The following is a 26,339-nucleotide window of genomic DNA, read 5'->3' as shown; positions in this document are numbered from 1 at the left end:
TGCAGGCAAAAAGAGATCAGACCACAGAGCAATTTTCCCAGAAGATCAAGCAAACCTAAAGCTCAACCACGTTAACAGACCTTGTGACGCTTTCCTTTCCTCGCAAAATTTTTGTTAAAAACATCCACAAGTGTTGCATTTCTTCCTCAACTCTTATAAAAATAAATCCCATAAACCAACCCAACCATGGTTGGGATATGTCTGGACAAAGGTTCAGTGTAAAGGGAAACAAAACCCATGACAGCACAATGCCTGGGTAAGACCTTGCTGTGGGTCTTCACTCTTTGTGAAGGCTCGTGGATGTTGCAGGGATGAGCTGCAGCAAGAAACACTAAGAGGAGCATACACGACAGGGTGGGTTTGCCAAGGGTGTCTGAAGGCATTTGCTCAAGAGCTGAGGGAACCTGGGCAGAGTCCAGCCTTCAAAATCTGAAATTTAATCCCAGGTGTCAGCTAGTGACCCTGGAGACAAGGGCTGAGGAGAGCTCACCTTTCTCTGGTACATGCAGAGATCACCACGTTACTGGCTACAAACCAACCCCAAATTAATTCTCTAATTAATTAATTAGCAGCCGGGTTGCCAGCGAGCGTTAAAGCCTTTTCACCACTCCATAAGCTCTCTGAAGCCTGGGAACACATTGCTGCCCAGGGGCATGCCAACACGGGGCTCAGCCCTACCCAAAGAACAAACACTTGGACAGCTTTCCTCACTCAAGCCCCCGGGCAGGGCGGAGGCGGTGGTGGGAGCAACAGCAGGAGCAGTTTTCAGTGTTTTCATAGTCACTGAAAACAGCAATGTGTACACTGAGATGGCCATTTGGGGGGTTTGCACTTCCACAAACACTGTGGGAGAGCATCTCCTCCACCACCAACGTGACCATGAGCGGCAGCAGCAGCTTCAGGAAGAACAGAAAATTACTGGGTGTAATTGAAACGGTAGGGAGGAGCTAGGAACATAAAATGTAATTATCTGCAATGGAACAGAGCCAAGATTAGCAATCCTACTTCTGGTCATTTCAAGTTCCCATTAACTTCTCCATGTGCTGATGTTATCAATTCTGTGTCTTAACTGTCTGCGAGATGCAGCACTTTTAGGAGCAAGTCCTGGGCCTCCTCTGGCCAGGGTCTCAAATCACTTGTACAGGAGGGGGTGAAATGCCTGGAAGATGTCCCTCCTAGCTTCCAAAAAGATGGAAGGAGTAGGAAGATGCTCCAGCTGAACCAATGGCACCACTCTCCTCTCTAGGCACCAGTGGCTAGAATTGGCTAAGGTGCTTTTTTGGTGCTTGGAAGATGACCTGTATGGGCATTACAACAATTCAAGACTATAACAGGTGAGATTGGGTGGATTTCAGACCATCTCAGCCTCCATTCTCCTCTCCTTGCACTCCATCTCAGCAGGCTGCAGAATGCACACCCAATTCACATCCAAACAACACTGGGCATTCCCACATCCACCTCATGCTCAGCCCATTCCACTGTCCTGCATCCAGGCTCCTCTTGCTGAAGCCCTGACACTTTCTTTCCCTGTATCATCTTCCTTGCAGCCTCACCATTCGAGAATGCAGGAGCTGCAGAACATCCCTCATTAGCCTCATCTCCAGTCTGGCCAGGGCCTCCATCCACAGCAACAGGAGGAGGATGCTAGCTGGTGACTGGCACTTGCATGACCTCACCCTTGGACACCTTTGGGGAGCAGTGGGCACTGCTGGGGGTGCCCTTAACGACAGCCATGCCTTGCTCTGTTCCTTGCATGAAACCACCACGACATCAGTGTACACACATGAAATGCATGTCTTTGCCAAGAGGTGGAGAACCATGGACTCCAGCCCTGCAGCTTGCCCCAGGAGGAACTTAGCTTCAGCAGCTTCTTAAAGGCTTTTTTATAGACCTTTGAAAGCAAGCACCCCACCTTTTCTCCATTTTAAACAAGGAGAGAGCACACACCCTTGGATCAGAAGACGCCCGCCCCCACCAACCCCCTTACCTCCACGAGGTGAGGCGTGGGGTTGAAGCCACACATGTTGCAGACCTGCTGCCGGCAGGTTGTGCAGGTGTTGTAGTTGGGGGGCTCAGTGGAGCCCACGTTGATCTCCGCCTTGCAGAGGGGGCACGAGACCCTTGCTTTCGGCACTTCCTTTGGCTTGACACCCTGCTCCGGTTTGCCCGGCTTGGCCGCCGGCGCGGCACCAGCCCGGCCCTGTGCCCCTGGGGCTTTGGGACCAGCCTCTTTGCTGGCATCGCTGAAGACAATTTTTGGAGGCACTTTACCAGGAGACGGCTGGCTCGGAGCAGGGGCCTCTGGCTGGACAGACATGAGCGTGCTGGCCTGGGTCAGGAGGGATGCCCCGAAACCAAAGAGCTTCCCTGTGAGCCCCTCCTGGGGCTGCTCTGGTGCTCCAGCCCCGGGGGCCGGGGCAGCAGGCTTCGCCCCCGCATCTCCCAGCGTCTTTCTCTGCTCAGAAGGGGAAGGCTTGGCTTGCTGATGCTGCGGGGAGGACCTGGGCTGATGCTGCGGGGAGGACCTGGGCTGATGCTGCGGGGAGGACCTGGGCGCCTCCTGAGGTTTTGGCTGTCCTTGTCCGTGCGGTTCCCTCTGCGGCGTTGCGGGCTGAGGTTTGGGTTGCTCTTGTGGCAGGGGGCGGGGGGCTGATGGGGTCTTATCTGCAGCCGGGGGTTGAGGGTGCTTGGCTGGGGACTGGGAGGGGGAGGGCGAAGGGGAGTGCAGCTGCTGCTGGCTCTTGGAGCGAGGAGCGGTGGTCATGTCCATCCCCAGCGCCCGCTGCATCTGGCAGTTCAAGCACAGCCATTCCTTCACCTGTGACACAAGGAGAGGACATGGACACTGAGTGATGGGCAGGTACAGCTGCTTGCAGGCAGCCCCAGCACACCCTTACCTCCCCCCAGACAGACCCCACATAGCAACAGGAACCAGCCATCAGTCCCTGAAAAACATTTTGGTACCGTGTTCTTCACTAGCAGTACCTCGCAGTCAGGGCAAGCAGCCCCCATCTGTCACAGGTACCCACGGCTCAGCACGCCGGCGTGAACGCCTGCTTTAATTAGCCTTGGTCTGCTTCCAAGGCTTCTGCTGTGAAGTGACTGCTTGCCATGAGGTTCTGCCTCTCCTGGGGGAAGAGAGGCCTCTTCGAGGGCTCATAGCTCCCAAACTCCCAACTCCCCAAAGCCCATTTTTTCCTTCCTGCTTTGTGACCAGAGATACCAAAGAGAATAGCCAAGGTCAAATGAGGAAACATCACTGTGCCACGCTCAGTGCTTCCCTGGGGCTAGCAGAGATGCATCTTCTGGAACCAGTGCAGTGGTTGTGATATCCCACCTCAAAATTTGGCTCTGGAATGCTATAAGGGACTGCAAAGAGTGCTGCTCCTTGCACAATGCATCTGCACTTCCAGGAAGGCAAAGTGCAGGCTGGGGACCAAAGGGTTAATTTACACTCTCACCATGATGAACTTTTGCATGCAAATGAAAAATAGAACAGTTCTCTGGCTAAATGGTGATAAACGAAAGACTTTCCCCACGAGAGATGTTCCTTGTGACACACTAATGTCTAAATTAAGTTAATTAAAGAGGCTATAGAGCCTTTCCATATGAGGAATCACCAGCTCCACAAGAATTAATATACAGCACAGTCAGCAGAACAGACAGGTCTGCTTGCAAAAGACCTCTCCAAGATATGCAACTAAGGTTGCAAAAAGGACCAGAACATTCCCAAAAACTGGAGCAACACCCAGGACAAGCAGACACAGAGCCTGGCAGGGACAGCACTCAACAGCTCCTGGCCCTTGTGCTCTCTAGGGGCATCCTACAGCCTGCACCCACTGCACAAGGTGTGGATTTTCCTGCCTTTCATTCCAGAAGCCATCTCTTCATTCCAGTGTTACGTGTTACAGATCACCTCTAAGGCTCAGCTTAATCCCTGCTGCAGAGACATTAATCACCTTGCCCAGTCCCACTGCTCCAGGTCTGCTTGGCCTTTTGGTCCTATGGTTGGAGGTGTGGGTGATTCATAACATGGCCACAGGCTTTTCCCCCCTAAACTCCAACCACGCAACAGTCACATTCCAACCTTTTTCTGCTTGCAAGAGCTGCCTGCAGAGATGCAGTTGGGTGTTATTGTAGGTCTCATGATGGGACATGATGGCAAGTCCTCAAGAGGTGAGGCAGATAAGCCCTAAACCTCTCCTTAGAAGTCCCATCCCCAGAAGGGTTCTTTTAATGGCCAGCCTTCGAACAACGAACTTTTAAAAACAGAGGAAATTCAGATCAGCTAGGAAAGATGGGTTCAAATTCAAAGGGGGTGGATGAAACCTCCACCTGCCCCTTCCCTTCTCCACCCAGCACCTGCCGGGTGCCAAGGCTTGGCATTGTCTCCAGCAAAGCTCTCCCCATCATCTTAGAAGCCTGGCTACACATCAGCTCTGTGCTTTTCCCAGACTTCCCTGTGCTTGCTGAGCTCCCACGCCACTCTCTACACCAGCCTCTGCTCGAGCCCTCCACTTGGAGCCGAGAGAAAACAGCCTCAATTTTCCCCAGCAATTTTGCACTACATTATCGTTTCTCCAAGCTGTTCCAAAGGAGCCACATTATATTTAGTTCCTGAAAATAGTACTTCAGTTTTTATAATTTCTTAGGTCTTGCCGTCTCTCTTCTGACATCCTGAATTTCTTACGTTATTTTTGCTTTCACACCCCCTGGAATTTCTTCCCACAGTTCTATTTCAAGAGAGTGTCTACCAAAATCCCATCAGCTTTGCCCACCATCCCCATCAGCTCAAATTAAGGGAGAACCAATCCTTTCTATTCAGGTTCTTGTTCCCAGGATGCAAGAAATTCAAATCTTCCCTCTCTGCATAATCTCCTTACCCGCACTTTAAGACCCTTAGTGAGGTGAAAACTGGGGGAAGAGGAGATCCACTCCCTCCCTGTGCCACACTCACTCCCCACTTTGCCCTTGGCCAAGGCTCCTCCAAGAAAACCCGGGCAGTGGGGGGCACTGTGTCTGGGTCCCGGGGTCACAGGAGCTGCATATGGGTCATGGACAAGTCCACCAGGACCTCGCTCAGTTCAGGGCTGAAGAACAATGGGATCATTTGTAACCTTCTCACTTTTCACAATGAACCTACTACCCAGATAAGAAAAAGCCAGGGGGTGTTTTCAATGGGATAGGAGCATCCAATTGCCCTTGATGACTTGGTGAGGAACTGCTGAGGAACTTGATCCTGGGGAGCAGGAGAAAGCTGCAGGAAATACAGTGGGGTATGAGCTCCCAGAGCAAGCATTTGAAATGTAAATTGAGTTAGGATTATCACAAATTGCCTGGCCTGCCTCCACTGATGCAACCGATGACACTCTGTGTGGGTTACACAGATCAAAGACAACTTAAAGGATGCTGCAGGGAAGATAGCAAAGAAGAAGGGCTGAGTTGTCTTGCCAAAGATCCTTCCCCCAAGGAGAATGGAGAAGGGAAAAGCCTGGGTGATAAAGAAATAGTAGAAAAAAATCATTTTTTTCATACTCTTTTTCCATGTTTCTCTCTACTGTCTTCTAAGCATCTTTCCCCTGCATGATGAATCTGCAAGCTAGAAGAGAGGCATTTAGAGGATGGTGATGCAAGTCAATGAAATATTCCTGTTCCATCTATTTCTGTGTCCTGTTTGCCCAGTTCTTCACCAAATCAAAAGTTTCAGGGGTTGGATTAGTAAAGATTTACACCCAGACTCTTCCTAGAAAGAATGCAGGTCCATCACTGGGTGAAGATGGAGGAGCTGCTAATGAGACAGATATGATGGACACGCTGTAATCACTGCCCTGGAACATTTGGGAACAAGCAGGATAACACTCGTTATGAGGATGAAGCATTTCCATCCTATTAGCAATTGAGAAGAACATTCAACAACATCTACCAGCACCACAAGATATTTAAACCTGGCAGAACTGAATAATTTTGCATCCAAGAGCTCTAAGAGAACTACGAAAACTGCTGTGTGCTGATGTTCATTTTTAAAAGGAAATTTTAGGAGACTGGAAGAGTCTTCTGCTTGAGGAAGGCAAAGGTATGGCCTGAAGGGGACAGGAAGACAGACATCTGTCCAGGGCAGAAAGACAGTGCAGAGAACTGAAGGACACACAAATATTCCCACTAACAGGGTTTTAGGAAAAATAGGTCATGGCAAAGCAAACCTGATTTTATTCTCTGCACATCTGATATTAGTAATGCACAGAAGCAATATCCTTGATATCCAAAAGGTGTTTTGACCTAGTATTGTATGACATGCTGACAAAAATAAAAAGCACTATAGAATATGAATAGTAAATATGCTAAATGGATTTCAGACTGGCTACCTGGCTGAGCTGGGGGCAACAAGAATTCATCATCTCACTACAGGCAGCACCACTCACACACAGTGGATTTTGGTACAACCACAGAATCAGAATGGTTTTGGTAGGAAGGGACCTTAAAGATCATCTTGTTCCAGCACCCCGTATCTTAAATATCGATGAAGATGAGTCTCTGCTGCCTAGCAAACCTCTGCTCAGTCCGTGCAGGAAGCTTGGAGCTGGAGTAGGAGTGGGAAGGTGGCTCAGCCTCCTCTTCCAGCACCAAGGGACTCCTTCCAGAGCCCTCCACGGTTCCACACCGACATTTTAAGGAGATTAGTAAAACCCTGCAGGAGATACAGACCGGATCTGTAAGAGTGATTCTAGGGATGCAGAAAATGTCTGAAATGAGAGACTTGAAGAGGTTGATCTTTTTCGTTTATCAAAGAGAGGATTAAGAAGTGACTTGATTACGATATAGCAGCACATTCAGTAGAAACAATATCAGGTACTAAAAGGTTGTTAATTAGGCAGAAAAAGGCATAAAAAGAACTAATGACTGGAAGTGGAAGCCAAATATATTAAGCATCACTTTTAACAGCAGATGTTTCTAACCATTAAAGCAAATTATACACATGCTGTTGGGCTCAGCAGAAGACTCAGGAGGTAAAGCTTGCAGGCCTTTCATCTATAGGGTATTTTACGCCTGTTCTGATCTCACAAGCTTTGATAGCTTGAACCATCCCATCTGTCTGGACATTTGGAATGTTTGTATCTGATACCTGACCTGCCTCAGCCTGCATGCAATGCCCAACACACCCATGACCACCAGCCTTAAGCTTTCCCACCACAGAGTCCTCCAACACCCCAGAATATTCCTCAAAACCCCCTTCCAAATCTTATTATTCCCCAATGCATGGGTAGGTCAGCAAGTGGCAGCACTTGCTGGGCCACAGCTGCCAGATGTGCCTCCCCCCTCAATGCTGTCCTGTGAGCACCGACCAATTGCAAATCCTATTAGGAATGAAAACTTTCCAATCAGCGTTTTCTTTTTTAAAATTGCAGCAGCAGGAATATCCACAGCACGTGCTGGCTCTGCCTGGTGCAGATTTAGACATTATAAATTGAATATATATATAAATATATACACACACGCACATAAAATATAGCATTTTGGGCTGGATTGTGACCCTCTGCAGAGCAGATACATAAGGGGGACCAAGATCCATCCCTGTGCACTGTGGTTTCCAAACCATCTAGAATAACACCAAGAAAAGCACACATTTAAAAGGATCTGAAATGATAGACACAGCTTGAGTCTATAAGGCTCCTGCAGTAATTCTAACACCACCTATTTTAGGAGACTATGTGAAAATAGCCCATCCCCAGTATATGTTACCAGGAGATGTGAGGGAGTGCTGGTTATGTGCAGGTTGTTTTGTTCCCTTGAGATAAGACAATATAGCTCTAAAAGTATCTCAAGTATAAAGTTCAGCCTTTGCAGTGGGCAGAAGCTTTAAAGTGAGCATTGTAAGCAGAAAAACATCGCAATTGAACATCCAAGATATTTTCATGCCAAAATTTAGGATTATAATAAAGAGTAATTCTCTCTTTGCTGAGGGTTGGTTATTTTGGACCATTTGGAGGTCACCCAGGATACTATCCTACTACAGAAGAATAATAAAACCAAAAAGGAGAGACCATATTTAGATTACCATATTTATGACTGTGGAGACTTGAGATGGAATGGTTCCTCACCAGCTCTACCCATTTAGACCTCACTGCAGGCAAACCTTGCTAGGTACACACCCTTGTGTCAGAGGAGGCCTCTGGGCTTGGTCCATCTGACCTGTTTCACACAATTATTTTAGACTGGGAAGAACAGCTCCCAAGTCATCTCAAGTCCAGCATGATCAATCCCACCCAAAGGTGATCACTTTGGACAGGACAGAGAAAAGGAGCTTTGTTCAGCAGAAGCTACAACCCACACTCATCCTTTGGCATGAGATAAGATGTACAATGAGCTGAAAAAAACAGAAACCAGGTTCATGGGAATTCAGAACAGAAAAGGAACGTGGGTTTTCTGTGAGTTGCTGAAAACACGTGTATTTAGTAATTCTAAAAAACTGGAAATCCTGAGGAAAAAAAACCAACCGTGTTTGGGAAGAGCACGACAGGGTGCCTCCAGCAGCAGCTCTTCAAATCCAAGAGCCCTTAGTGGGCCCTTCCCCAGAGCCCCCCAGATGAAGCCACCCTCCAGCAGATGCACCCCAAGGCCACAGTCACAGCTCCCTCTGCCTTTTGCAGGCACCAGTATGAGTATAAAAATAACCCCAGCTGGAAGTGGGTAATGAAGGTACTGTGTTAATCAGGCTAAGAGAGAGGCTCAACAGCAAGATCACTGGCTGGATGGAGACAGGTTTCATTCATGGCTGCTACTGGCTTATCCTGGAGGAACACTGCAAGAGCCTGGCCTCTCCCGAGAGCTGCCAGTGCCCTGCCTCAGAGTGTCCTTAAGTGTCTTCAGCTTAGCAGCTCTGCCTGCACATGAAGAACTGTTGTCTCACAGAATCAGCCAGTCAGCAAAACGTCCCTTCCATCCATGCCTCCCGGATCCACTCCTGAGAGCTCTCTGGGGGGCACGTCTCATGTTGCACATTGTCACACTGAAATCTGCCAAAGCCACTTACGTACTCTGCAATTAAACAATATCCTGATCCAAGGGAAGAGAGAGTGCTAGAAGGCAGCCCTTGGCTAGAGAACAGAGGGAACAGCAAGTTGTGGGGAGCTGGGATACTGCTGGGAAGGCAGGAGGTGGGAATGGCTGCAGGAGAGCAGGGAAAGCTCAGCAAATCCTGGAGGAGCTGCTGATGCATGGAAAAAACTAAAGGTACCACGTGGATCAGGTTTCCTACACTATCCCAGACTGGCTGATAGGGTGCATGACAAACATCAATATAAAACCTTTTTCTGAAGTTTTGGGTTTGCTTTATAGCAGAACTAAAACCTCTCTGGAAGTGTTTAAGGCAAAGGTTGGATAGGGCCCTGAGCAATCTTATCTACTGGAAGGTGTCCCATAGCAGGGGGTTGGAAAGAGTTATCTTGAAGGTCCCTTCCAACCTAAATCATTTTGTGATCCTGTTGCTGAGTTCTCCTGCAGCAGCACAGGGACAGTTTGCCCTGGAGCTTGTGTAGGGTGGAAGCTTGTGCTTGGGTAGGAAAAGCAACCTGGTTGTTTGGATCAGTGCACAGCCCACATGCAAATGCAAAGAGGAGCCTGCAAAGCATCCCGTGGAGGCTGGGATGTGGTGTATCAGCCAGAATCTGCATTGAGGGGGAGAGATACCACTGGGAGATGGAGTTTCCTGAGATGCCTTGGGAGGACCATGAGCAGCCCAGGGTGCAGGAGCTGTTGTGTGCCCGGGGCCGGGCTGCATGTCGAGACATCACCAGAATTCACGCCTGCATCCAGGTGGAGAGGAGGCGGATGCAAACATGCAGGCAAGCGTGGGCTGAAGCTTCCTGGTCCAAATCTAAAGCACAGTTTGAGGAGAATCCAGGGCTCCAGAGAAAATGTGCAATTAGGAGTGTTTCAGCACTTAATTGACAGGGGAATTGGTCACTGAGGCACCAAGTCACTTGTGAAAAAGGCCACCTTATGCTCATCTTTATCTTCAAACATCTCAATATAAATAAAATCTAGTCCTTGGCACTCCTGCCCAGAAGGGGAAGTCACTGGAGCCGTCAGTAATCATCCTGTTAATGCTTGCCAGAAAATAATCAACTTGCTCGCTTACTGGCGAGTGAGAGGAACCAACCCCCAAACTCATCTCCTTCTCTGCAAATAACAGATGGGAAACTGTGTTTGTCCAGAGAATCGAGCTGTGAAATAAGACAGTGCCATTTCATCCTATGAGTCACTTTTCAACCAGTTTCCTTTCTCTGGTTAGCACTCCCTGAACCAACCCCAGGCTACTTGAGCACGTCTCTTCTCTCCAAAGGGCATCAGGAGGCACTGACCCCCACGAGGCTCTGCAATTTCAAAGACAACCTCCAGCTCCTGCACCTCACCGCTCAGTCCATCTTTCCCTGCACCACGCGACCACGGACACAGGGATGAAGCAAACGATCAAAGGAAATAACTGCACGCCCAACAGCTTTGCAACTAACCTCGATCTGCCGTCACAGGCAGGACGGTGCTCCCCGGCAGCATCCCCCATGGCTAGCTCCTCCGGAAGTGAGAGCATCCCCTCCTTCAGTGCTTGCCCTCGGTGGCAGAGAGGAGCAGATGGGCAGAGGAAACCTTTACAGCGCTGGACCCAGCGCCGCTCGTCTGCTCCCCCTGGAGCGCGGGTCCCCCGCCAAACAAGGCACTGCCTAGCTAAGCAAGCCGGCAGTGCAGCCGCCCGAGGCAAAGGGACAAGTCCTTCCAGTTCATTAGGGAAGGTTTCTTGTGCGATTTGCTGCCTCACTAGCTGCTGTTTAGACAGCCTTTGTTCCCCATGCGCAGGAGCGCATGAAAGGTTTGGATGTCGGTACGTGCAGGGAGGATGCTGCTCCCTGGGCCGGGCAGGGAGCATGGCAGAGAGCTCACCCCGGGCCTGAACCTCCCCAGCTCTGCACGCCCAGGTGCTCTAAGTGCAGCCCCAGGTCCCTGTCGCTCCGTAATGCGGGACTTCCACGGGAGCCCTCTCGGCCAAGGAAAGCCTAATGGCTCGCTTTGCCTTTTTCTGCTGCTGCTGCCGTGCCCTGTCGCCAGCCGAAGGACGGACAGCCTGAGTAACAGAAGCCTCCGGTCCTTCTCACTCATTGTCTCCTGCAGAACTAAAATAGCAGCCTGGGAGGGAGCAGAGGAGCTCAAAACTTTCCATTCCCTGGTACTTCCTGCCCAAAGAAGAGGAATACATGAGGCCACAGGGCTCCTCAGGGTGTCATGTGCAGCAGCGATGCAATTCACAGCTATAACGCTATAAAGAGCACAGGCTGCTCCCAGTAAATAGACTTGTAACAGATTAATTTAAAAGCAGCCCAGTTTCCTATTAGTAACACTGAATAAAATCATCCATTTGCTGTATGGCTCACATTTATTCAGCTCTGAGTGGTCCCTGTTGTAGGCTTGCTTGTGAGCTTCCAGCTCCTTCAGGAATCCTCCTGGACAACTACAGCAATGGGAGATAATGGCTGTAGCTCAGGGACTAAACTAAACACTCTTGAATATTTAAAGCTCCTTTCACCCCCAAACTTTGCATTACCTTGGCAGCATCAACATCTGAGTATGTACCACAGCAGTGATGAGGGTGGAAAAGATCGTGATCCTCTGACCCACGTGTCTAGGATGGAAGGTTTTAAACACCAAAAACAATTCTGGTGCTGGCATAAACAGCCCAAAGTGTTTTCAGAGACAGGGCTGCAGACCTGATGGTATGGCCTCACGCTTTCTCCAGACTGAAGGGGCCAATTTAAGTCTAATTTATCTTGGGCTAGTGTGTATTTACGAGTGAAACCACTGGAATAAAAAACTTGTGTGAATGAACACATCACAGTGGATCAGTGCATCAAAGCAGAGTGTAGCTCCTGCGTTTCTTTTTTTCTTGTTGTTGTTATTCTGGATTAAATATGTAACAAATGCTCTTGCAGAATTTAGGGCCTGTAGACAAGCCACTGCACAATCTTTTTACATACCTAAGCAGACTTAATTGCTCAATTATTCCAGATAAACACGATAAGTTGCCTGTCATGAATAATTTATAATCCAGCTAGCCACACAATCTGTGAAACACAAATCTATGGCTGTAGCAAAAGAAATGCAAGCAGATGCCATGATCCCAAGACACCCTACTGGGTACTAAACACCGGCCAAAGGAGGAATAGGCTGCCCAGGGCAGGTTTGATCTTCCATAAAACCCTCTGGACAGCCCAGACCTTCATTTGGGTTCATTTGTGTTGCTGAGAGAATGCAATTATTGACAAGTAATGGGTGTGCACCTTGGAGGAGACAGGCACAGCACATGTGTTCATGATCTGGACACAGCTGGGTGTCCCATCCAGCCCTTCCTGGGAGCTGGCTGTACTGGTTTCCCCAGGAATTGCATCAGATGATGGTGATGAGCTGAGGAGCTGCAGTGAGGCATAGCAGGATGCTGTGCTGAAGGATGGAGGCCCACAGGGACAACACTCAGGTTGCTGGGGAAGAGGTAAGGGAAGGAGCACTGCCAGGGAGAGGAAAGGTTCCATCCGGCCAGAACTTACCATTCTTGGATAGGAAGGACCTGAAAACCAACCTGGAAGGAGTCCAGAGGGAGGGTTAATCCTAAACCCATGACAAAGGCATCCCAGGCAGCTCCCTTCCCATTGCAGAGGGGAAATGAACCAGGCAGAGGAGCAGGTACCAGCTCCTGGCTCCAGTGACCCCAGAAAAATGCAAGAGGCTTTCCCACGGGGCTCAGGGCCCTGCCACAAACCTTGAGCCTCTTCATGACTCTCTGAGAAGCAGAGGAGAAGCACTGGGTAGATTTCCTCCAGCCTGGGCACCCCTCACCAGCTTATCCAGTCACCAGCCACCTATTTTAAATAAATTAGAACAGGTTTTTTGTGCTGGAATTCCTATCCCCATACAAATACACCTGGCATAATCACATAAGTCATCATCTACTAAATAAAATTTATACGAAAATCTGCAAACAATTAGAATTTGCAGAGATACCTGTACAGCCACATCACTTTTAATTGGGTTTTTGTAGCTATTATTTAGCCTTAAAGAATGGGCTACTTCACTGCCAGCCAGTCTACAAGAGCAATCACCCTGTCATCAATAAAAAAAAAAAAAAAGCTAGTTGCAAAGCAAGATTAAAATTGGTCATCATGATTTGATAAGAGTTGCTCAGCCTAGAAAGAAAAGACTGTAGGGAGCCCTCAGAGCCCCTTCTAGTACCTGAAGGGGCTACAAGAGAGCTGGAGAGGGATCTTTCACAAGGACATGAAGTGACAGAAAAAGAGGGAACAGCTTCACACTGACAAGAGGGCAGGAACAGAGAGGTTATTGGGAAGAAATTCATTACTGTGAGGGTGGTAAGGCTCTGAAACAGGATGCCCAGGGAAGTTGTGAACTTCCCATCCCTGGATGTGCTCAAAGCCAAGCTGGATGGAACTTGGAGTAGCCTGGTTTAATGGAAGGTATCCCTGACCATGGCAGGAACTGGAATGAGATGAGCTTCAGGGTCTCTTCCAACCCAAACCATTCTGGGATTCTAATCTATGATCTTTTGCTTGCTGAGTTGAAGTCATCATTGCCATGGAGATCTAAACCAATACACCAGAAAGGTGAATAAACTCTTAATGAAAAAGAACCCTGCTACTTGAAAGATTGTCTTTTCTGTCACAACCCAAGCCAAAATTTGAAGTGACCCCCATTTGAGAGCTTTCTGCAGCCTTTCTGAATGGGGGCCCAGAGGATTACCACAGAGTAACCTGCTTAGGACCCCTTAGCACAACTGAAAACCCTGGGCAAGCTTACAACAAAAGCCAGTTTAGTTCAGCTCAAATAAAGGGTCAAGTGCTCAACTGCAAGACTAGAAACTGCTACAAAAGACAGAAACATTCCAATAGAAATCACTCAGTTAAAACACCAAAAATATTGCAGAAGCAAATGTCCTTCTAGGGCTTCTTAGCTTTTCTTTCAGAGACCTCCAACAAGCAGCACATAGGCAGTGCCAGTTGCAGTGCTCCATGTCCATCCAGACAGCAAGAAAACTACAGAGGAGCAAACTGCACAGTTCAAGCTGATTTCACCCTGCTTTGATTTGCTCCAGTGCCAATCAGAAACCACTTCTGAAGAGAAACAATAAATCTTGTCGTCATGCCCCGGCTGCAAAGCCAGGCAACTCGTATGTAATTACCAGCCACTGGTAATTGGACTGACTCTGATGACCTACAGGGCATTTTTTGCAGGTGAGACCGCAGCAGTCATCACAGCTCACCCCACTTTCAAGGGTTCTGCTGGAGAGATCTTGCCTCTGATTTTCAAGTATTGTGCATCAAAATATCCAGCTGAACAGTGGGAGCCACGCTGACTGCAAGCAATCAGCCCCAAACTGCCTCAAACCGGGCAGAGAAGGCATGGATTGGCCAGCAAGGGGGAAGCAGCAGGATCCACGCACCAGGAGGGAAAAACATTTGATATCCAAATGAACACCACCTTCTCATAAGCTTTTATCTGCCCACAGCCTTGTCTGTTGGCGTGGGCTGACTCCTGGCACACTGCAGAGAAAGAAAAGGAGGAGCAGGTCTGAAGCACGGGATGCTGCAGGCGTTGGGATGCAGCACAGCACGCTGTCCATGGGGATGCTGCTCTTTGGTGCACAGTGACTACTCCCACAGGGAGAGGGTCTTGCCATGCTAATATCTTTGCTTCCCAGTAGGATGCAGGCTGGATGGCACTGGAAAAGTGCCTGAAGACATGGGAAAAGACATTGGATGGAGAAGAAGAGTGATTTGCAGTTAGAGCTTGAGCTGGCCAAAATCATTAGTAAGGACACTGAAGCTTTCAGTTTTTACTGTAAGTGACATCGCCTGATTTTGGGTCTTGGTTAGTTGCCATAACTTGGAGATCCCTCAATGCAGTGGAGCTCTTCAGAGCCCTCCAAATGACATGTCCTTCAAAACCATCAGATCATGAGACTTTTTTGGGCAGAACTGCAAAAACTTTACACCCAGGATCTGCATAAAGCGTTATTATCCAACATGTCCTCCGGTCTCAAAAGGGAATTAGCACCTGGAATTAGTTATGGAAAATAGTATTTCAGAAGTTGCTGGATTTTTTTTTCTTCCTTATTCCTAATAAAGCAGTAACAATTGTCTGCTGAGAGCAAGTAGTGGGATCCCAGAAGCAGCTCAAAGACAGGTGGCAGCAGCAGCATGCCTGTTTGGGGATAGTTCTCAAAGTACTCTCCAATTTGAAAGCCACAATCATATTCAGCTGGAAAATTAATATGGTAGGTCACAACATAAGGTAGAGTGCGTAAAAATAAATTTCAAGACATTAACTGGCCTAGTCCATCATCTCCGTACTGACTCGGTACTCCAGGAAAAATCAGGATTCGTGTTCCAGTCTGCCAAGGGTCCCTTGAGCAGGTTGCTGAGGACTAGTTGACAGCACCATGCATGGGTACAAGGGCTCACTTTAACTGGGCTTCACCTTTTGGCATGGATTCCAGCACTGTTGGTCTTGCACTAACAAACTGTGCTCCATCAAATACTGAGGGTATTTGCTTCTCTCAAAGCTTGAAAGGTTTTGCAATATATACAGTATGTGTGCAAAACAGAGACAGGTGAGCCCAGGCCTCTCCTGCAGTAAGTATGCTCCTTATTTCAGAGGAATCCAGAAATACAGGTAATTCAACCCTTTCTTAGGTCCCCAGAGTAATTTTAACACAGACCATTAGTTTTTAGCCAGACCTCTCCACTAGACCTGGTATTTTATCTAGTAGGCATCATACTGAAAACAGAGGTTCTCAGGGGGAAAGGGCAGCAAGCAGTGCCTTCCAGGAGATCAAGACAGACATGGGATTTCTTTTGGGGAGGAAGGGCAATATGGTATGCCTGAGAGAACAGGAGGGGCTGAACAGAACCAGTGAGCAGCTCAGAGCCATGACAAAGCTGTTTTTGGAGGAGCCTCATACTCAAGGAGTCGCAGGACATGGCCTTTACAGCTTCTAGGGTATTCTGCAATTAGAGGGGAAAAAAACCTCAAAACTAAAATCCCGAGTGGAGCTCCCACTCCTCGGTCCAAGCCCAGCAGTGCCCCACTCCATCACACCCAGCTGGCTGCTGCACTACACATACAGCCCTATATATTTGCGTCCTGAGCAGGTTTTTAATGGGGAACGCTTGCTGATCCTGCGATTCCTGCAAAGCTGAGCTACAAGCAGTGACAAGCTCGTTTGCTCTTTGGGGACAGGGCTTCAAAGAGCTGCTGGCTCGTGGCAATTAAAACGGGCAGAGCAGTGCCACTGACTCCGCCAGCCTGCGCTGTGACTGATGCAAGCGCCGGCTGGAGCGCTCTGATAAGGATGTTGGATGATTCAGAATAATCTAGGCTTTGCTGAACAGATGAGCCCGAGCGTTTGTGCTTCTGTTTCCGTCTAATGGGAATACTGTGCTCATCGGAAAGGGGAGAGGGTGGCTGGAGGTAGGAGGGCACCAGAACTTCCTCTCCATGAGACTGATGGGCACATCTCTCCTGCCTGCTGCTCAAGTCTCCTCCTTCCGTGGAGGTCTCCAACTTGAGGGTCTGGCCAGTCTGCCCCCTCAGCTTGGACATAGCAAGGGGGTGGCAGACAAACTGGGGAGGGAACAAAAAGTCAGTATTAAAACTTCTCATCCTGAAGGTTCTTTGCAAGGCTGCTGCACAAGCAGCTGGGCTCGATTAAGATACAGGAGATGGGCATCAAAGTGAGCAGGGAGCAAGAGAGGAAGGGGAGGGACACACTTATTCAGCCTTCAAAAACAACTTCTAGTTGGTGCAGTGCTGTGTTATATACATGCCTTAACTCCTTCTGACGAACCTTTAATCTCACCAGCCTGCTGCACATTCTCCTCCCATTCCATTAAGATCACATCTTGCTCCTGGATTTCCAGAGCCAATCCAACAATTTGACTTTGATTTACTCAGAGCAGAAAGCCATGCCACCGGCACAGCTTATTTACAGCATAAACTGACTCCAGAATGGAAACACCCTCCCTTCGGCTGTCCTTGATCAAAAGGTTTGCAGATGAGATAAAATACCATTTCAATCAGAGTTAAAATAATCAGTTTTCATAGTCCATCAACACCATACCTCTCAGATTTGGACTGTCCGGGAGTACAGCTGCAAATCATGTCTCCAAAAAGAGCTGGGTATGGCAAGAGGGTGAGGTCTGGGAATTAAGATGGTGAGAAATACCTCTGCAGGAATGAACTGCTGTTCCACAAACACCTCACTGCATTCACAGGGCTGCTTTCAGAAATCTATAAGGTTTTTCAGTCCATCACACTATGTAAATCTCTTTTTAGCATCTAAATGCTACGATGGCCAAGAGACAGACAAGAGACAGGGTCAGGAAGAAACAAGTTGGTTTATTGTGGTGGGATCCCACACAGCTCTACAAATAGCACCGGTAATCAGCTAAATTCAGGTTACAAGAGACACTGACAAGATGCCACCACCTCTGTCTTTAAGGACCAGACAGACCTCGTGTGTCACTTCCATTCAAGGTGGGAAGAGCCATGTCACAACATCTCCTCCTTCGCTGGGGTTCACCCCTTGCTGCACCAGAGATGTAGCCCCTGGGACGGCCCCGCAGGGGTGGGTGCAGAGTGGGTGCTAACGTGGAGTGTCTGACACCCTCCATTCCAACCACCCTGCTCTCTGCAGCTTGTAGAAAGCCCGTAAATAGGAACGAATTCAGCTAGGATTAACTCAATCCCCATCAAAGCACTGCAAGCTCTTGAAGTTTCCTCCGAAGCGCTCCCCGAGGCAGCGCAGCGTTCCGGCAGCACACACACACACACACACACACACACATCGCAAAGCGGAGCGCACAGGCGAACCCCGCGCAGCTCCTGCACTCGCTCAGGGACACCCCAACACTCCGCGATTTCACACACTCCACCGGTAGGAAAACGAGGAGCAGCATCTGCGTGAGCAAAATATCCCCATCTACCACCATGGGCTGTAAGGGATCTTATCCCTCTGCCCGAGGATGTTCAGGGGGAGGGAAGGAAGGCAGCAGCTGCCACAGCAAAGCTCTCAAAAACACAGGGAGCCTCTGACTCGGTACCCTGCTCCACTATGGAAAGCTTGACAGCCGCTTCCGATCCTCAGTCGGCTTTTCTTTTTAATGATAAAGTGCTCTGGGAGTTGAAAGCCAGAGGAAAACCATGTCTCATCCAAGCAAACAGCTTGTTGTAACTTAATGTACCGAGAGAAGGAGGACGCAGGGTGGCGGCGGCTCAGCCCGTGCGGCTGCTGGGCTCGGCATTCAGCGAGCGGCACAAGATGCCAAGCTGAAAGGAGAAAGGAGGCCACTTCCCATCCCTCGGGAAGACTCCTCTTCACTTGCAGTTGTTTTAATTACCCCTCTGCACCGCAGCATCGCTGCAGCCTGCGGGAAGCCACGCTCTCCCGTGCCCTACGAACAATTGAACATGTCACCACAGCCCCGGCTCAGACCCACCCTGAGCCGCACCAGCCCCCTTAGTCACCAGCAAACGTTCAGCCAAGATCTTTTTTGACGTTTTCTGCCAGCAATTTTTGCATTATTTGAATCATCCACGCAGAGCACAGCAAAGGGCGGCACACTGGGAGAAACAGCCAGAATTACTCATGAGCTTTTTCTAACTTAAACTGCGATCTGTCAAAGAGATGAGTCGCACGTCGGTGTGGATTGCTGGGAGAAGCTCCTGCTCAGGCTGCAGCAGGGGCCAAAAAAGGCAAATAAACCATTTCTAAGTAGAAAGGCTCAGCAAGAGCAAGTGTGCTACTCTCCAGCTTCATATGAGTTGTTTCATTCAGTGTTAATCACCCCATTAAAAAATTAAAGACCACCAAGGGATAACAGACACATCCTGCACTGCCAAGCTGCAGATACAGGATGGAACACCTGGTGTAGGGATAAAGAGATTAAGAGGTGAAGGGCAACAGTGAGGAAGGGATAAAATGTAGCAAATATATACACACATACAACCTGTTGGTCCAGGGTGCTAAATCCTACGTTCCTATCAATATTTTCTCACCATAAAAAATCCACAGAATATTCACTGCAGCCACAAAGAGCAGATTTTTAGAGCCCAGCTCACAGGGTTCTCTTGAGGAGAGCTGTAGGGCAGAAAGCACTGGTCCCACCCACCCATGGGGCAGATGCTGACCTCAGACACTGCGATGGAGCAGCGCTGTGGCAGCAGATGAGGCCAAGCACCCCTGCCTAGGCAGCTGCAGCCCAAATTGCTGTATCCTTAGGAGAAGGTAGCAGGCATGCCAAGCCCCAGCTCCTGCAAACAGCATCACCCACTGCACATGCAGGTCACTGCTGGCTGAAGCTCTGCTAAAAACAAAGAAAAAACTGGAATAAAACACACATCTCACTCCTATTGCACAACATGATCCAATGGAAAATTTCTCCCAGATCTGCAACGTAATGCTAACGACAGATTTATTTTTACAGCTATATGGTGAAGGAAGATGATCTCAAAAGACAAATAATTCTAAAATGGGCAACTTGACTCAGCAACACAGGGGTCTGGCTGAATATAGGGTACACCTACCACGTACACAGACAAAAAGTTGTCTAACACCACAGAAGAACAAAAACACTGCTTGCCCAAGGATGTCCGGGGGCTTGATCTGATCACAGGAGGGAAAAACCACACCTCTGAACTTGCTGAAAGGTGCACACGAGGAAGGACAACTGCTGACAGAGCCAGCCCCAACTCCCCAGCTACCCATAAACACAGGAATGACACCAGTGTGAAATGCCCCACGGGATGCCAGACCAGAGAAACATTTATTTTTTCCGATGCAACATCATTCTTTAAAATGAGAGGGAACTATAACCTCTAAACAGAGCCTTGTATTTATCCATGAGCACAATAATACTGATGCAGGACCACACACATGCTAATGGCTGGGGCTGGAAGTGCCTCATGGCCAGGAACACAAATACTTTTTGAGGTCCCAAGGGCAGGAGAAAACCTTGTTGGTTTTGCCTTGTTCAGCAGGAGAAGAGACTGTGTAAATGTAATATCACTGTTACAGCTTGTCCTCTGCCATCCCTCCCATCGCAAAGAGCTACATCCAACATGGAGCTGATGCATCCAGAGGAAACTTAGAAATTTAGGAAATGTCATGCCAGCATGGCCCCATGGCTTCTCAATAAAGATCCCAAGAGATGAAGAACAATTTGGTTGCTTGAAAAGGCAGGGAAAAACAAGGGAGATCAAATTTCTCACAAAACTCACGTTTAATTATCTATCAGCAACTAGATCCCTGTTTTCATCCAGTCCTTCAGTGCTCAGCCCTGGGTAAAAGCACTGATGCCAACAGGGATTCTACCCACACTTGCATGGCATCAGAGACCTGTAAATGTTTGGATGTTGAATGAATGGCAGGAGAGGAGATGGATGAGAGGAAGAGATGGGGATTCACTGCCATTAATAACAGCCAGTGGTTTAAAGTAGAATTTATAATTCCCCTGGCATGCAAAGCACAGCCCTTGGCTTCCAGGGTTTCTGAAGCAGTGGTCATTAGTCAAGCCAAAGCCTACTGCAGGGTAAATAAGTTAGATTGGGTCCCTAACTCACAAATATGCTGTGTTTTACTGAAAATTGGACACCAGCATGGTGCAATGTGTAAAATTGGGACAATTAACTAAATGAGAAATGGGGTCCTTTGAAAGCAGTGTATGAACAGCTTCACAATTTCAATACTTGAGTTTTTTTTCAGTCATTTGCTAAATGACTGAGGTGATGCTGTGTGCAGGCATCACTTTTGACAGTACAGCCAGGTTGGAAAAGCCTTTGGACCACAGATATTCTTCCAGGGCCAGCAAGCTCCATTCCTGCCACCAGGGATGTTCTGCATTGTATCACCCTTCAGCTTTCCCCAACAGCTTCTTTTTTCCACTTTACCCAAATTTTCTTATACTACTGAGCAGAAAACCATCTGCTGTGAGGTTATGACAGGATAAACACAGCCCTACACAACATTCACATTATTTCAGTCTCATCTCCTCAGCTGATGGTCTATTTTCCATTAATACAATTTAAACATTTACCTAAAAACTTTGAATAATTTTTGTGGCTACCTCCTCTTGCCACAGATAACTCAAGAGCCGCTGAGAATTTTCTTCTCTTGTCAAACAACCCTGACCACTGTTGGGAAACCAACCAGCAAGTTTTTAATCCTTCTTGAGACTTTTTACGTTTCACTTGCTGAAGGTCCGTGATCAAAGGTTTGTGATGAGCTTACAAGGTACAGAGCACACAGAGAACCGATTTGCTCTCAAATATTTTAAATATTTCATAATTCATTATATTCATAGCAGAAAAAGTACAAACAATCTCTTCAATCTCCCTAAGCAAAGCTAAAAACATGGGGCAGAACTAAAGTTTAACAATTATAAGTCATAAATATGGCCACAAATACAGCAAATAAAATCAAAATGGCTCAGGGACAAAAGCAGGGCCTTCAAAAAGAAAGTAATTTGGTAAAGAACACACATGTATAAACATGTTCCTTTTATTCAGGGCGCTGCATCTGAATACTTATGAAACTGCCTCTAATAAACACTACCTCAAATTGAAAAAAGCACAATAGAAATGTTAAGGCAGACAAGAAAGGTTTCCTGTAATCCCAAGTGGTTCCAAGCAGACCTATTAGGCAGCCAGGCATTTTGAGTTTCATTTCAGCTCTAACTAAAGCACACGTTTTAATGCTGTGCTGCTGCTCTTGATTAAAATCAAACTCAAGTTCCTCATGTTTTTGGTTTAGCGTTTAGGATGGTGAGAAAACAAATTAAAAGAAACCCAACAAATTTTAAGAGAAGACTGAAGAAGAAATTAATTTATCAAATTAGCAATGTGCAGCAGCACTTCAAAACCCTAGAGAAGCAGAAAGGATGCCTGCAGGTTACTCCTTATGATACCAAACAGAGCAAATCCAATCAGATGAACATGCTGCTGGATCAGTCAGGCGAAAGCCACAGGAGCGGCAGAACAAAGTGAAATTTGTACAAAAAGAGGATTTTCTAAACCTATTGTACTGGTTTGAAACTGAGCTATTCCCCCCGGAGGAGATGACAGCATCACTGGTATGGCCCTGCAGAACAAGCTGTTCAAAAAAACCCTCAAAGACAACACAGAGGAAAAGTAAAAAAAAGTTTTAATGAGAAATTAAAAATCATACTAGAATGTGAAAGCTGCAATGTTGCACTCAAAATAACACATCTCCATTCAAAAACCTATTTCCTGCACAGGGCTGTAAACAAACTTCTAGATTTTAGCACGTTATTTCAAAACTCGTTGTCTTTAATGGTGCCAACATTGCTCCCTGCTTGATAATTCCCTTTCCTTGCTTAAAATAACTGTCTATGGCAAGAGCACTGACCTTCAGGAATAAGTGAATGAACAAGGAAAACCAGCACACGACCAAATTGAAAACGATGACAGCAGCTATTTCAGGGCACGGAGATGAACAGAGGGAACAATATAATTATCTACATGTAAAATATGAGTGACACCAGCAGCAGACAGGAACTTCTGTTTGCCCAGTCTTGTGAAACATGAATGAGCTGCTGCTCAAAGGAATAAACAGTGAAATAAAAACCCAAAAAAAGATTCTGTTTTTCTCAGCAAGCGATCAACTCAAGATGCCACAGAGGCTGATTGCTTTGTCAGCACAGAAATTCAAGACTTGCTTTTAAGATAAAATGACCACCAAGCCACACAAAAAGGAATAAAATAACAGGCAAAGAAAAATAGTATTTCGAAGGGAATTATGTGCTTCTGAGCAGAAGGTATCACCAAAGTACAAAATGAAAGAGTTTCATCAGGTGGTGCAGACCCTCCCCTGAAAAACCTGCTCTTGGAGTTATAAGTGGCAAGATAGGGCTTGATGGACTACAGCTCACACACTATTATTTTCTTTAAATATATATTACAAAAACCTATTTTATACTATGGGTATATATACAAGCAAAAGACTAATGAAAACAAAGTGTTTATATAAGATTTAAACCCCAGCTCTCAAAACAGTTTGGGAGATCATTATGCCAAACCAGCCCTGTGGCTCCCACCTCACCATGCCAGTGGCTTCTGGCAGTTCCACAGATTGCACAGGAGAGGATGGACCAAGCAAAACACAATTTTGGTTTTCTTGGGTTTGATCTTCTTAGAAAATGTGGTATTTTTGATGATTTAATCCTGCTAGAGTGCCTTGAAAGCAGAAAGAAGTGACAAATTTGTATCTCTATCCAGAGATCCTTCCCAACCCAGCTCCCACCATCAAGACAGAGAGCACCCTCCCAGCTGCCTCCATGACCCCCCAGTAACAGCACCAGGATGCTTCAGGCACCTCACTGCATGACTCTGAAATAGCAGCACAAGGAATGATGTTGAGGAAAATGAGTCACACTTCCAACAAGGCAGCAACCACTGCTTCTCCCCCAGCCAGCCCATCACACGGGCTGCCAACACGAGTTGCAAACGCTTCTCTCTTGGACAACTGTTTTCATCCCTCAGCTCCCATAACGACCTACTTACAAGTCATAAGGTTGCTTGCTGCTGAAATGCATATTAAACTCAGGACAGACCAAAAAAAAAAAAAAAAAAAAAAATCTTTCTCCATTTCAGGTCCAATTTTTTTCTGATTTGATGTCTAAAAATGCTCTGCAGTCAAACACATTTCCGAGGGCACAGAGACCTAGAGATGCAAAGAGCAAAATGGCCTAGAGCTGCTAAGTAAAGTCTCTGTGCACACACCTATTTTAACACTGGTATCTGCAAGAGAGATTCAGGGTACAGCCCACTGTGGGTAAGCTCTTGGGGCAAGGCAGAAGAGACAAGACCAGAAGCCGAGAAACTGTTGCAGTTTCATTGTTATCTCCCTGTTAACTGATACTATTCAGAGTAACTGGACAACTTTCAAGGCAATGCTTGGACACCAAATTAATGTTTGGCAATCTAATTAAAATGAAACTTAGAAGCAAAACAGAAAAGTCGCTCATGGCATGGAAGTGTTCAATGCCAGGCTGGATGGAGCTTGGAGCAACCTGGTCTAGTGGAAGGCGTCCCTTCATCCTGCCCATGACAGGAGGTTGGAACGAGGTGATCTTCCCTTCCAACCCAAATTGTTCCATAATTCCATGATTACTTCAATCAGGAAAAAGGACTGGAAGGAAAGAGTTCCTCAAGCAATGATGTTTAGACACCACTGTGTCTAGTGTCACGAGCAAGCACTGCATGCTTACCACAAAATGGCTACTGGCAGTAAATCCTGGGTATCCAGGTGGCTTCAGTGCCTAAACCCTGTCTTAGCAAGCACTGGAGTGGCACAGTTGCTTTTCAAAGTGTGGCTTTAAGTTTCTGTTTTAAGCTTAAGATTTGAAACCCCTGTGGTTTGGCTCTCAACAGCTGCAAAAACCATGCAATCACTTCCCACCCTGCGTGGAGATCGATGACCTGAGAGGTTGGCACAGGGAGCCCCTCACCTGAGCCAGCCCCTGCACCCACGTCCGGCACCGCTGCTGGATCCTCCCCCAGAACCCAGAGTATCCATCTCACACATCCCACGGAGCACTCATCCCCCAGCACTGCCGTGTGTCACACACGACTCCTGGCACTTCCCTCCTGCTGCCTGGAACCCACCAGAACCTGTTGTGAGTCAGGGCCTAAGACACTCGACACCTCAGCAGCCACTCTGCTCCCCTCCTTGTCAAGTCCTTTAACTCCACGACAATTTTGAGAATGGAGAGTTCAGCTAAGTGTTCTGGCATCTCAATAACAGAGACTGAGCCCTGGTAATCTACCAATCTCCTTCAACTAATTTATCTCCCCCATCTCATCAAAGCTCACATTATCACAATTATTTTCTTAGTACCAGCAGAACCATTTCTCCTGGTCAATGCTGTTCAGCTGCCAAAAGCAAAGGTGCAACTTCTGTGCTTGGAGAAAGCCAGAACCTACCCGAAGCAGTCAGGAGAGCTGCATGAGGAAGAGAAGGCATTACCTGGGTGAGGTGCGGGTTGGGGTTGAAGCCACACTGGTTGCAGACCTTGCTGTGACACTGGGTGCAGGCATTGAAGTTCGGCTGGCCAGGGGAGGAGGTGAGCTCTGTCGTCTTGCAGATGGGGCAGAGGGTGCTGCTGGGGAGGGGGGCAATCTGCGGGACGGAGTAGGGCGAGGTAGGGGTGCTGCCCCGGTCCGGTGACACCGAGGGAGACCTCCCTGAGCCCTGGCTCCTGGCGTCCACCTGCAGCGTCCTGCGTGCCCCCTCGGCCGCCGGTGCAGGCTGGCCCCGGCCCCTCATGTCCCGGGGGCTCTGGGAGCTGGCTGCAGTCTGTGCGAGGGAGGGGGATGGTGACCGCTGGCCCCCGGCCTGGTCCAGCTGCTCCGGTCTCCTCAGCGTGCTGAAACACCATCAAAACACACATAATAAGCCCAGGTTTCAAACATTTGTATGCCAGTCAATGTAGATAGCTGCTACAGCACCCTCTCCCCCTCAAAATCCCAGCTCAGCCAAGAAGGCATAGCAAAAGCCCACTGCAAACCAGGGAAATTGCTCAGCTCAGCAGAAGGATACGCTTTACCTTACGAAACAAGGCGCAATTTCAGCTTTCGCTTATATAACCCAACGGCAGAGATGTAATTGAATTATTCGCTGTATTCTGAGTTGAACTTCAGTCAGAAAGTTGCACATAAAAATGCGTGTGAGAAGTTTGGGAAGCTCAGCCTCCTGCCAGCCAAGGCTTCCAGCACAAACTTCAGCACAAACTCACTGAAGAGGCAGCCATGACTCTGCTTTGCAGCCTGCAGGGCTCTTTCTGCAGGGATGTGGCCAACATGCACTAAACCAGCTTCTCACAGCCTTCTCTCATGAGCGACTGTAAAACCAGAAGCCTGCAAAGTACCTATTCATTAAAGGACAACCCCTCCAGAAACCTAATGGAGGCAGGAGAACTACTTGTACTTTCTCAGCTGTCAGGCAAAACCGTGCAAGTCACAGGTGAAAGCAGCTAAGGGCTTGTTTCCCAGGGGCCAAAGCAGTGGGAAATCAAGAGAGAGCACATTGGCTCTGCTTTAGTAATCAGTACTGAAGTAGCAAACAGAGACAACAGGGGCTTTGTGGGCTGGCTGCCCCCAGCTGAACCCTCTTCTTGGTGACTCTTGGTTGGCAAAAAAACCAGCTGGGATGACTCTGGTCACCTGGACAGGGTGATGAAACCTCCCTGTGAAAGCAGAGCTATTTACCC

General features: G+C 47.9%; 1 protein-coding gene across 2 annotated transcripts in view; it reads right to left on the bottom strand.

Annotated features, from left to right (window-relative positions):
- Positions 1-25,411, bottom strand: part of BSN (bassoon presynaptic cytomatrix protein) — a 65,585-nt gene extending 40,174 nt beyond the window's left edge. For both annotated transcript variants that reach the window (XM_088171633.1, XM_014869571.2), the window contains exons 1-2: positions 25,097-25,411; positions 1,988-2,818 (exon numbers count right to left, since the gene is read on the bottom strand). In XM_088171633.1, the coding sequence (XP_088027759.1) occupies positions 1,988-2,818; positions 25,097-25,396 (1,131 nt within the window). In that variant the 5' untranslated portion in view covers positions 25,397-25,411. The remainder of the gene's footprint in view (positions 1-1,987; positions 2,819-25,096) is intronic.
- Positions 25,412-26,339: the final 928 nt, after the last annotated feature.

The sequence above is a fragment of the Sturnus vulgaris genome, chromosome 11 (assembly GCF_052056855.1).
Source record: "Sturnus vulgaris isolate bStuVul1 chromosome 11, bStuVul1.hap1, whole genome shotgun sequence".
NCBI lineage: Eukaryota > Metazoa > Chordata > Aves > Passeriformes > Sturnidae > Sturnus > Sturnus vulgaris.
The sequence above is the reverse complement of the archived record's forward strand: the minus strand, read 5'-3'. Positions and strand labels throughout refer to the sequence as shown.